The 13,252-nt window shown below is 31.5% G+C and overlaps 1 protein-coding gene and 1 pseudogene across 1 annotated transcript; one reads left to right on the top strand and one right to left on the bottom strand.

The window, feature by feature from the left end:
* The first annotated feature begins 446 nt into the window (after positions 1 to 446).
* On the top strand, positions 447 to 8,857 carry LOC126854785 (DNA ligase 1-like). The gene is made up of 8 exons (XM_050601845.1): positions 447 to 1,028; positions 4,887 to 5,139; positions 5,871 to 6,158; positions 6,896 to 7,218; positions 7,361 to 7,604; positions 7,856 to 8,063; positions 8,181 to 8,481; positions 8,557 to 8,857. Exons 1-8 carry the CDS (start codon positions 858 to 860, stop codon positions 8,716 to 8,718), a joined length of 1,950 nt encoding a protein of 649 aa, XP_050457802.1. The 5' UTR covers positions 447 to 857; the 3' UTR covers positions 8,719 to 8,857.
* A 235-nt stretch (positions 8,858 to 9,092) lies between these two features.
* Positions 9,093 to 11,549, bottom strand: LOC126854810 (dnaJ homolog subfamily C member 17-like; annotated as a pseudogene).
* Positions 11,550 to 13,252: the final 1,703 nt, after the last annotated feature.

Genomic DNA, 13,252 nt, shown 5'->3' with positions numbered 1-13,252 from the left:
GCCATCTTGGACAGTCAAACTGTAGAGAAACCTTCTAATTATCAGATGAGAAAAATTTTATTCGTGCATTTACATTGCATTTCTTAAAATCCTCACATAATAATTATTAGCATCAAGATTGAACACAATGGCGAAAATTTTTTTAATTCCTTAAAATAATTCTTATCCGTTCACAGGTCAGATATTTACTTCCGGGATTGGAGAAGCAATAAACCCTGCCGACCCTGAAGATTGATCGACCTTCGTGGTCGGTCACGATCGGTGCATCGTAAACAGACGCGGAATGCGTCGTAGGGTGACGAGAAGTGGCGGAGGCGTTGTCGAGGGTATCCTAGAGAGGAGAAGAGAGGATCCTTCTATTTCGGGCCTCGCTCTTCTCGATGACGTCACACGGACGGAAATATCATATGGTTAGGGAGGTGCAGTCCGCGAGATCTGCCTGTTGCGCGGTCCAGGTCTCGATCTTTCCCGGAGTCGCGCAAAAATCCTCGACCCCGTTGCGGTTCATATAGTCACTTCTCTCGTTGAAAGGCAAAGAGGGAGAAAGAAGAAGAGAAAGAAGGACGTTCCTTCAGGATCTTCTTCTTCTCCTCTTCGAGGGACTTATTACCCCGAAACGACGCTCTCGAGAGAAGTGGGTCGCGTACAGATCTCGCCCACGCTTTCATCCCAACTTATCGGTCCAGGAATCTGTCAGTGGCGTATCGCGCATATCCTCGAGAGGATCGTCGCGCTCGTTCCGCGGACGACGAGTCGTCAGTTAGCGCGACGAGCGGATGCGAGAACGTCTTCGGAGATCGAAGTAAAAGCAGGATTCATCCCCTTTCCCAGCAAAAGAGGACTCGCTAAGCCAAGAGATGCCTGGCGCCGGTGGTCAGCCACCGCAGAGGACCATCTTTCGACCGCCGTGGGTCAAGGATGGTCCCAATCCGTTGCCCTTGCCCACCGCGCCCTGGACCCTCAATTCCCGCAGGGACTCCAAGCCCAAGACCGAGGAAGTTCCGGCCTTCGCCCAAGTTACGTTGAAGGTGAGTGATAAATTCGAAGAGAATCGATGATTCGAAGATATTTTCTTTAATTTTTTAGAAACGATATAAGAGTTTTTTGATAAAATATTCAAACTTCTTGGAGGTGATTATATATTTTTGGGATTTTGCGAACAAGCTCTTCCTGATTTTTGTAAGAAAAACTGAAAAAAAAAAAGATTGAAATATATAGAGTGTGGCTAAATCATTTAAAAAATCTATTTTGAATAAAATCTTTGGTGATATCCAGAAAAAGGCCCAGAGTAATAAATTGCATTTATTTGAAGAACTTGCAATAATAACTAAAGAGAGAAAGAGAGAGAAAGTAAAAGAGATTTTATTATAATTATATAAAATATTAGTGCGTGTATATTTCCCAGTCAGTACACAATATTTATAATAAATATTCATAAGTATTTTTCACTATTTATTTTTAAAATATTAAATAAATAAATTTTTACATATTTTGTATACGTTAAACTAAGAGAAGAAAGCAGAAAATTTTTATTTGATATATTATTAAAATATAGATTAAATATTTTATATAATATTTATGATAAGTAAAAAATAATATATTGATGGTAACATTTTATAAATATTTCTCAATATTTTTATAAATATTTTTATGATATTCATGATAAATCTTTATGATCTGTTAAATCTAAGATCACAAAAATATTTATAAAAATATCCAAATAATTATTATAAATATTTTGTACATATTTTATAAATATTGTGTGCTGTCTAGGTTTTCTGTATAAATCTTTTTTCAACCACTAACTGCATTTATAAAAATACATTACATTTTATAATAGAGAATTTATTAAATTTTATTTTAATTTTTATAATTATTAATAATCATATTTTGAAAACAGTAATCAAAAATATATATCATACTTAATCATATTTAATAATATTTGAGTTACTAAAAAATAATTTCAACCCAAAGTAAACATCAAAATTGTTAGAAAATGACAGAATCAACTTTGGATCTACGGCAATTATTTAAAGAAAAGAACGAGTTTATTCATTAAGCATATATCGCAGCTTTTCTTCAGATTGAAAGGTAATACAATCCGCTTCTGTTTTTACCGAAAACACGCATGAGTAGCCCGTATACTATGTGACTTTTGCAGTCTTTTTCCATTCAGATATTGGGTTTCAAAGTCAGCGGACTTCGCTGTACTAACACTACCGTGATATTAATAGCCGATGTAGGTGTCTTGCAACGAGTTAACGCGATAAACATTTCTCATGGCGCACAATTCGTTGTATCCAAACAGTGCACTTCAAGATACGCCATTTACGCCGATTAATAAAATAATGTATTCCTCTGTGGAAATTTTTTTTCTTCCTTTGTACAAAAATCTATGATTATTCGAATAAAAAATAGCTAATTTGTTTTGTCATAAAAATTATTATAAATTACTCAAAAATTATTTCAATTTTTAAAGTGATACAAGCTGTAGATCGAAAAGCGCGAGACTGCATAATGAAATTAAATTCTAATATAAAAATTCACGTCAATTATTGCCACGTTATATATATATATATATATATATATATATATATATATATATATATGTATTTATTGCTATGTTATATTTATTTCTCTATAACGTATTACATGAAAAAATTCTAAAGCGATTACTTCGATCTCTGGATGATGATCCACGAGAGATTATAAAGATATATAGAGTTACAAAATTAATATATACATGTAACACGAGATCTAATACGAGATAAAAAAAAACATGACACGCTGGAAATCTCAGAGAGAGAGAGAGTAGCATAAGATTTTGCATATGAAGATTTTTAGTTCAATTCAATATCATGATATTGTTGATTATTTCATAAGATCATCAATTGAACAGGTTAAATCCAAAATATAAATTTTAATTTCAGAAGAGAAAAAAAGGGAGAGAGAGAGAGAGAGCTTTTATATTTTTTTTATTATTAAACTATTCATTACTTTTATTTATTTTAATCGCATATATTTTTCTAATCATACATGAATATATTACGTTGAAATTTTATAACTGCATATCAATTTTAAGATATATGTATTATATTCCCAGACTGCACACAATACTTACAAAATATATACAAAATATTTGTAATAATTATTTAAATATTTTATAGATATTTACAAAATATTTTGTGATCTTAGATTTAATAAATCATAAAGATTTATCATAAATATTATAAAAATATTTATAAAATATATTGAGAAATATTTACAAAATATTATTATTAATATTTATTTTTTATTTATCATAAATATTATATAAAATATTTTATTGTTATTTTAATAATATATCGAATAAAGTTTTTATCATTTCTTCTCTTAAAGTATACAAAATATGTATAAAATATTTATATAATATTTCAGAAAGTACTTTTTAAATAGTAAAAAATATTTATCATAAACATTATGCCCTGTCTGGATTTGATACTTAATTTAATTAATTACAGAATGGCAAGCGATGAGTAGATAACTGTACAATTACAAACAAAATAAAAAAACAATTTTGAAAAAATTGCATAGCGCTCAAGCGGTTAATAAAAGTTCGTGAAAGTATTCGTATATGTTAGAGACGTGCTTGTCAATACAACTCCGTTTTCTTAACGCGAAGGAAAGTGAGATTCGTCGTACGCGTGCTCGCATATAAGCCTCTGGGTCATGATTATTTAAAGAACACGCGTTTCTATTTCAAATGACTTGCCAGCTGCGTCTTCCGCCAGTTTCTTAACACGTTTATATCGCAATCTCATCTTAATTTATGTAAAATCGTTAATGCAAAACGTCGCGGATGTATCGAGGGCAATTTTGCGGAAAAGAAAAAAATTTGCGGGCGAGCAATTTTTATGGGAATAGAAATCATTCGTGAAAAAAATCTTAAAAATTGAACGATGATCCCGCGAGAACCACTTATTTGAAAAAAATAAAAAGTAAAAACTGGAAACTCTGCGTCGATAACGTCTAACAATAAGCTGAAGAATGTGACAGCTCGACGAAATTCAATGTGGATTATTTAAAGCCGGCGGAACGAACTCTTCGACACTTGCCAAGAAAAGTCTTCAGATTTCTCTTTCTTCCTCTTTCTTTTTGTCTCTCTTTCTCTGTCACCTCTCCGTCTGAATAATCGAGAGAAGAGGGATAGGGAGATGTGCGACAATTAATCCCTCGTTTTCTTTTCGACCCGGCGCGATCGTAAAAAAAAAATATATATATATATATTTTACAAACGTGTGAAAAATTGATTTATGTTGCGAGAGTGTCGCGAAAACGCAAGCTAAGAATCGAAAATAAATGACAGTGCCAACAAAGTTCGTATCGCGGCGAAATTCAATCAGATAACTTGCGAATAAAATAAAAATTGACAGCGTTTAAACTCTGAATTAGATAATATTAAATTAAATTAATTTATTCTATAACTAAATCATATAATTAATGTATGATTAATTACAATAAATATTTTCTAAAACAGATAGCTAATTTAATAAATCTGAGTAAAAATTGTAAATACAAATTTGTGTTCATTTTTGACACCGTCCATTTCTCTCTTTCCCCCTGTCTCTCTCTCTTTCTCTCAACAAATGATTTTTTATGAAACCTCAAAAATAAAATTCGCATCGTTAAACTTAAATTAATAGAAATATATTGTGTTATGTTTCTAATAATTTTTTTGAAGATTATTAAATATTCTTAATTTATTATATTCCAATTATTAAATAATCTTTTAATGTCATGTCACATGTGTTTTTAAATAAATTAAAATAAATGTTCTCTTATTTTATTGCGTTCGCATATTATCGGTTTTATGATCAAGCAAATGTCTTTTTCTCTCGATTGAACAGAGTGTGCCGAAACCCGCAGAGCCGGCAGCGCCTTCGACAGATGGACAATCGCGTAAGCAGAGCAAAATCACGATAATACCGAAACAGCCGAACAATGAGAAGATTCCGAGCACTCGAGCGGTGTCGACGAAGGTGCACGAGAATGGACGACAGGAGCCAAATTCGAGGCCGCAGCTCGAACGACAGATACGCATCGAGAGATCTCGATCACGGGGTGACATTATACCACTCTCAAAAAGTGAGAGTACTACAGGTACGTGCGACGATGATCACTATTCCTTCTCGTAAATTCCATTACCCGACATCAAACGTTTAGCCCTTCTAGATTTAAGCAGTCGTTAAATTTCTTTGCCCTCCTCAGTTTTGCGTACTGCAATAAAAATTATTTTTTATAAAAGAGCAGACAAATAACAATTATATTTTAATAAAATTTTTAACTGAATTAATAATGAATATATAAATATTTAAAAATTATTTAGCAAAATAAAATTAAACTTTTAAGAACTTTAAGCAATATTTAAATTTCTTATAAAAAATAATCTTTATATTTTATAAATGTAAAATTTGTTTTTATAAAAATTAATTAAATTTTAATAGTATTTTATTTGAATTTAAAATTTAATTCTTAATGAACGTATAAGATCATATGAAAGTGTTCTTTTTACATCCTCTGTCAAACATTTGTCTGCTTGTTTTCAGTAAGAAAACTGAATTTCTTTTTATGCACAAGCAAGCGCAATTCTGTGAGTGGTAGAAAATAAGATTATTCCTAATAAAAATTTTTATTAATAATTATTATTCATTACTAATTTATTAAAAATTAATTAAAAAATTAATATATAAATTATCAATAAAAAGGAGATGTAAAAACATTTCAAAATTTATTTACACATTCCACTAGACAAAATTTGATATTTTACAAAATACATATGAATTATAAACATCATACTTTTCACATAAATGATGAAAATTCTCTATATTAAGGCGCGCCAACTTTATCGAAGAGCTCGTCGCGAGCGAACGTTCCGCCACCGCCACCTCCGCGACCGCCTCCACCACCGCCTAGCAGGACGGTTCTCAAGGATCTTCCTCCACTCAGCGAAGCACAAATGAAGAAGCTGGAGGCACTGAAGTCCAGGCCGAGAAAACGGCCGGACTGGGCCAGCATGATGAAAGAGGTCGAGAATGGTAAACCGCTCAGACACGTCAAATGCAATGATCGGAGCGCGCCCCTGATTGAGAGGGTGAACAAGGTCACGGCTGATCCAGCAGGTAATCTTTGAACTCCTCTTCGATCTCCGGCGGGTGCTCAAGCCGGATCAAACCTATCTCCTCTGTAAGAGGAGTGTTTCTTTTCTTTGAAAAGGGAAATCATCGTAGCTCGGAAAAACTGTGCTCCGGAGAAATTTCCCTTCTTCCATTTCTCTTGTCGGCGATCAGGATCTCTCACTCTGCGAATAAATATTCTTGACGAGAACGTTATGTGACAATAGATGATTCGTCATAATTAAAAAAAAAAAATTAAGCTAATATGAGGCGTGCTGATAATAAATAATATTATCAATAAATGAATATGATTCTCATAAAATTTGAGGTATAAGATTTAACGCAATTGTCAGCTAAAAAAAGTGTTATCTATATCTATCATTCTCTCTATCCTTTAATCACCAATTAATTTTTTGAGATGAATAAGATAAAAATTATTATCAATTATTTTTCAATCTCTAGCATTAAAAATCGTAGCCATTAAGATTCAAATTAAATCTTTGTTTAATGTCAAGTCAAATTTACTCAAAAAATGCTATCTTATGATAATTTTGAAACATAAATTCACTTTCCTTAAAATTTAAATTTAAATTATATTTTGATTAAAAATAAAAAGGTATATTTTTATTGTTGCTAAAAGGCAGCGTTTAGAATCGGAATGCAATTTGTATATCTTGTTAAAGCAATATGATGGCAATATTTATCTTATATTTTGCCCCTAATCGATCATTTCTCTCTGCTAGGCAAGGCTCACTTCGTATTCGAATCTGAAAAGTCGAATATACACAATCAGCTGTTGAAGCAGATCCAGCAGGGCGTGAAACTCAAAACTGTCAAGACCAACGATCGCTCGAAACCGATGCTGCAGGGTCTGAGAAAATTCCGACGACAATTAACTATAGAGGAGCAAATACAGAAAGCCGAGGAGGCACCCGTAGACGCCGAGATTCAGGACGAGATGGACGATATAGACGCCGTCAGGGATGATTTGCAAAGCACCAAACAGATGCTCGCGCTGGAACTGAGAAACAAAGAAGCCTTAGAGCGAGATAACAAGCGATTGCAGGTAATAAATCTGATAGGTCTCAAGACTTTGGCTTGGGATTATTGTGACAATTTTAAGAGGATTAGCCTTTTATACGTTTAAGACATCCTGATCTCTTAAAAAATAATGAACCCCATGATTTTTCACTGAAATGATTTTATAGGCGAGAATTTTGAATCTTGAGGCAGAAGTGGAACATTTGAAGCTTCAAAAGAATGCTCAGGAAAGCAAGCAGCAAGATGAAAAACTCGCGGAGTCCTTGAGACAGGAAGTGCAAGCAGCGAGGAAGGATGCAGAGAAGGCCGAAAAAGAATACGCTATCGCTGCCGAGGAAAGAGATAAGGCTAGAAATGAGTTGGAAGAAATGAAAAGAATGTATGCGGCGTTGGAAAAGCGCATGAAAGCTGGTGCGTATTAATAAATATTGTTTGTAAAATAATTAAAATTGCTTTATTAAAAACTAACATTTGCCTATTATTAATATTGTGCATAAAATATATATTTCATATGCTTTTAGAGTGCTTGTACTAAAACTGCGCTTCTTTGCTTTGATTTTTTTTTTGCTTTGCCTATGAAGACGAACCTACGTCAATTGAAGCTGAGCCAATAATAGAGCTAGTAGAGGATTGGGAAGACGTAAGTTGGTACAATATTACAGGAATGGCACTGGCTGGTTGTCCAAGCGCAAAGGACGTAGCTAAAATCGCATCGCAAAAGAGTATAGACAAACAGGATGCTCCTAGCACGAGCGAGGAGGAAGAAGAAAGTACAGAGGAAGAGGAAGAAGATGAGAATCCCAAAGCTGCGGCAGAAAAACGCGCTCAAAGAGAAATCAAACTACTTATTTCAAAAATTAAAAATTTTAAGTAAGTGCAATAATATATAAAATTTTGAAGATATCTTCAAATTGTAGGCAACAATGTGTATAATACAAATAATAAAATTGATAATGCAAGTAATGAAAAACAATTCTGAATACACAGGGACAAAGCTATAAACGCTAGGAAAGAAAGGCACGCGCTGAAGGAGCAAATAAAACAGCAGCAGAAATTATTGAAGGAAGAAAAGAAGAAATATAAGCACTTGCAGAAGCAAGTGGATAAGATGGCGAAACTGATGGCGGAAACTGATGAGGAGGAAGAGGAGGAAGAAGAAGAAGAGGATGAAGATGAAGAGGAGACCGAGGAATCTGAGGAAGAGTCGGAATCTGAAGAATCAGAAGAAGAAGAGTCTGAGTCTGATGACGAAGAGGCACCTATTGACAAGCGTAAAAATAATCTGCAAGTGAGTTGTCATTGCAAAAATCATTGCGGTTAAATGCAAAGTTTGAATTTTATTCTTGAACGTTTGTCTTTTTAGAAACATGTAAAAAAGCACGAGGGACGATTGGCGGCTCTGAAAAAGGGGAACTATCTGCTTAAGGCGCAAGTAGACAGAATTAAGGACGATCTAGCGAAGCAGCGAGAGGATAGTATCCGTCTTCAAGAGGATCTTGATTCTGTCTTAGCAGAATTAGGTTAAACTAATCGCGTGAGAGGAGAATATTTTCCAAAAATGCAGAGATTGTATACACACTTTATATAAATATCACGTATTGAAATGTAGATAATTGTACGTTACAAAAAGAGAAAAAATAATTACATACATATACACACACACACATATTTGACTCGAAAAATTTCCAGTGATAACAATGATATATACCCATCGCAGAAATGTCTGCTGATTTTGTCGCAAAATACACTATCCTATTGCATGAAGCTTCTATTACAGCCTTCAATTACGTAAAATTCAATGTAAAAACCTATATTAAATGAACGTGACTTTTTTCAGCTCAATAATTTTGCTCATAACAATTTTTTCATATCATGATAAATTTATTTTTCACGCACGCATCGTGTAAAAACATTCATATGTATATTACATATAACTACAGTACATGTATAATTTCAATGTCACGCTTAGCAATGATTTTAATTAATACATACAGATATTAAGTGCAGAAGTAAAGCTGAAAGGTTTGCTTATTTCATTTCTCAAATGTATATCTGCTGAAGATAATCATCTAATATCAGAATTAGCACTTGAATGTTTTTGTCGCCTATCCCAGAAACCACGAAGTTTTAACGAGTTTTTGATTGATCCAGTCTCCAAAAGTCCTAACTAACTATAGTTTTGGAACAGATTAATGATTAATAATTACTTACTTTTGAAAACATATTATAAAGAAGTTTGTAATTATATCCACCATTGGATGGATCATCTTCTTGTGCATGCCATTTAATTTTGATTATAAAACTTTTTATATTAGAGTTTAAAAAATATCTTATATAAATTTTTTAAATGTTGCATTTTTATATGTTCCATTTGTGTTTCCTTTTCAATTCTTTTTTCTTCTTCTTTTCGTAATTTTTCTAATTCCACCTATAAAAAATTATGTATTTTACAGATCTTTCTGTGATGTACTAATAATATAAGGAACATTATAATAATGTTAAAGAAATTGATTGCATACTTTTTTTTGTTCCTCCTCATATTTAGTCCGCTTAAAAATTTCTTCTCGTGCTTCCAAATCGTCTTTGAATTTTTTCCTTTTAACGTCAAATTCTCTAATACATTCCTTTGCTCGTTTTTTTGTAGCAATACTTTCATCATATGCCGCCTGTTTTATAACAAAACGTTTTAATAAATTAGATTAGTTATGAAATATTCTTAAAATCTAAGAAAATATGTGTTTGATGTTGATTATACAAGGGCTACTTGGAAATCAATCTTTGATTAACTTTGCCTAACTAGAATCTCAGCCAACTTCTAGCACATCACATCAGCTCTTCATTGTTCTCGAAATGCTGCATTCTTAGCTATATTCTCATGTATATGAACAGATGAAAGTCATTCAATGTAAGATCCAAACTGTAGGATGGATAATTGAACTCTTATTGCACTGCTCCAAGTTCCAATGGGGATTTTTCTATCAATTTTTCGCACACATAAAAATGTGACTAAAAATGCAACAAATAGATAGAAGATAACAAAAAATTAATGAGCAATGTTAAGATTCCAAATTGACACCATACTTTGATGAAGGTATATAAAAACTTGTGTCACAGCAACACTTCACTTTGAATGACAAGTATGTGAGAGAGTATATATAGATATACATATGCATTAGACATACGTACATATACATACATACATACATATATATATATATGTAACTTTTTTTATATATAATAAAAAATTTTTCCTCTTCCTTGTTTCTTTTTTTTTTTTGCAAGATTACAGAATTGATTTCCACGAATAACTCTTGTAATAAATTTTAAAGAAATATTACTCACTCTAGTTTTACTATCAGATAACAATTTTATTGCTTCTGATAGTTTGTAAAATTTCTGTTACTGCTTCTCGATTATGCGGATTTTTATCCGGATGGCAAAATAATGACTTTATCCGATATGCTGTTTTAATCTGAAAATGAGAATAAATAATTACATGTCATTTAATGTAAAATATATTATTGATAAGTATAAAACGCTACTATAGCATATATATATATATATATATATATATATATAATTTATTTTTAAAATTAGGTTAGGTTAGGTTTATTTTATTTACTTTATTGTTTTTTTTTGCGTCAATTAACTACAGCCCGGTAACGGGACTAGTCTAACATGCAACCTCGGATTCTACTGCACATGCATGATTCTTTATAATAATCGCACAACTCTTGAATTTTAATGTAAGTTCTTTACAGAACACGTTCGATTATTTTAGCTGGAAATACGAGACGCGACGGACACTGAACACACGTGCAATTATCACGGTTGCCTGTAGCGATTGAAGATGCGCTATTTGGCGAAAAATCATGCATGTGCAAAATATATATAAATATTTCTAAATAAAGCAAATTACCTCTGCAAATGTAGCGTGAGGCTCCACACCAAGCAACTCGTAGAGATCCATCGTGGCACGTGTAATGATCCGTCGTCTGTTTCTGCTGTAGTCTGATACCTTACTAGTTACACAGTATATACAATAGCACAACTCCCTGTCGGCTCCTTTGATGTTAGTCTGCCAAAACAGAGTGCGCATTCGCGAAATAAGTAAGTTGCTTGGTAACGTCATCTGAACTTCTCTCTCACTTACTCTCATGTTTTTCGTTCTCTTTCTAACTCGTTGATACATATGTAGCAATAAATAATAATCAAAAATAATGTATTTTAATAAAAAATATAAAGAGATAAATTGTTAATAATATATTTTTAAAAATATGTAAAATAATAAAAAAAAAATATAATTAATTATGCTACATATATAATATATTATATGTAATAAAATAGAAAGCAAAAGGAAGAAAATATATATATATATATATATATATATATATATATATATATATATATATACAATTATGAAGCAATTATAGAATAGTAAATTGACAGAATGATAATGATATGTATCTTTTATATGTATATATCATATTAATATTAATTGTATTTAAATAATCATTTAATATAATTGTAATCATAACTTGCTTTAATCTAAGAAATGCTTTAATCTAAAGTTATGTTTGATTTGTTAAAAAATATTACAGTTCCTATTTTTTTTTAGCGAAATATTTATTTATAAATTATTATTGAGATAAAGTACTTACAAGTTTCATAGGATGTTTTATTTTGTATTTCTTCTTATGTGCGATATGTATGATATAATTATATATGTATAAAATAACTAACGAATATCATTACTCAAGTACATGTAACACCTAATTCTTGATCCTTAAATGGAAGTGAACTTTGAGTCCATTAGTTTCGTTCTCTAATTTTTTTAAAATAAAGCCTGTACAGTTCTCATAATAATAATACATGCAATAGTGAAAAAACTGAAAGATATTGATGAGGATGGAACTTTTCGAAGCTTAATGGTGCTCTTGATCACAATTAACTGTATAATCTGCAGTTTCTTTCACTTTTACACATATTATTTGAATTTTTTCATATTATTCTGCGATGTCATCTGAGATACATGTATATATTTACAAAGAACAATTTACGAGTTTTTTCTTTTTTTTTACATATTTATTTACATATATACATTTTTTACATATATGAGCAAAACACTGACCGATTTATAAAATTCTCTAAAACATCGATAAATTCGATAAGTTTGTCTACGTGAACCCAATGATTTTTGCACCCTCTATGTAACGAAATTCCACCAAGTGAAATAATTTTTTCATCGCGTCGTGATCTTCCAAAGGAATATATTCACTGTTAGCACTGCTTATGAATAATGTTGGTTTTGCATATATCTTTGAATCTATCTTGGGAAATACAGCGAGTCAGTTGTGAATGCACTAATACTGGTAAATTCTGGTACCATTTGTACTTTCCCAAACCCACTTCTATCAAGCTGGCTATTAAGAATTACAGAGAAATATACTATAGATATGGCTTTCCCATTTCAAGTATATAAAAAACAGTGGAAAAAATTTACCTGCCGTATTATGCTAGATGTAATAGATTTTTCAAACTGTTGGTCTATTACTTTACGTGCTTCTGATAAAGTAGGACTTCCATCTGCTGTTGTTGAACTCATTGCAAGATTTTCTTTATCAATAAGAAACTAGAACTGGAACTTCTTATGAGAGACATATCAATAATTGCTAATTTCTCGAAGTTAAGGCACTCATACTGCGACCAAATAGAATAGCTTTCTCAAACCCTAGATTATTCAAAAGCTATATCACATCTTCTCATAGCCATATCCTCATAAGACATGTTTGATATATATGGAGAATCATCATGATTTCTAGCATCTATTGCTATGATCTGTTAATAATTTATAATAATTTTTTTAAGTGCAATACAAACATATATCTTTTGCAGATATAACTAACAATATAAAAAAATACATTATATTTTTAAATAAAATATCAAAAAATTTTAATCTAAGTTTTTAATACTTATTAGTGTTGATTTATAAATTATGAGAGTGGACTACATTGCGCTTGGTTTTTTTATCAATTGTTTTTGATAGAAATAGATATCCC

Source organism: Cataglyphis hispanica, chromosome 14, assembly GCF_021464435.1.
Source record: "Cataglyphis hispanica isolate Lineage 1 chromosome 14, ULB_Chis1_1.0, whole genome shotgun sequence".
In the NCBI taxonomy this organism is placed as follows: domain Eukaryota; kingdom Metazoa; phylum Arthropoda; class Insecta; order Hymenoptera; family Formicidae; genus Cataglyphis; species Cataglyphis hispanica.
This window is presented reverse-complemented; position numbering and strand designations above follow the sequence as displayed.

Excerpts from the sequence above, each read along its gene's own strand:
- LOC126854785 (XM_050601845.1), top strand. The coding sequence starts at position 858 with ATGCCTGGCGCCGGTGGTCAGCCACCGCAGAGGACCATCTTTCGACCG. Across the intron at positions 5,140-5,870 it reads AAAAAGTGAGAGTACTACAG|GCGCGCCAACTTTATCGAAG; the intron begins GTACGTGCGACG and ends CTCTATATTAAG. Across the intron at positions 8,064-8,180 it reads TCAAAAATTAAAAATTTTAA|GGACAAAGCTATAAACGCTA; the intron begins GTAAGTGCAATA and ends CTGAATACACAG.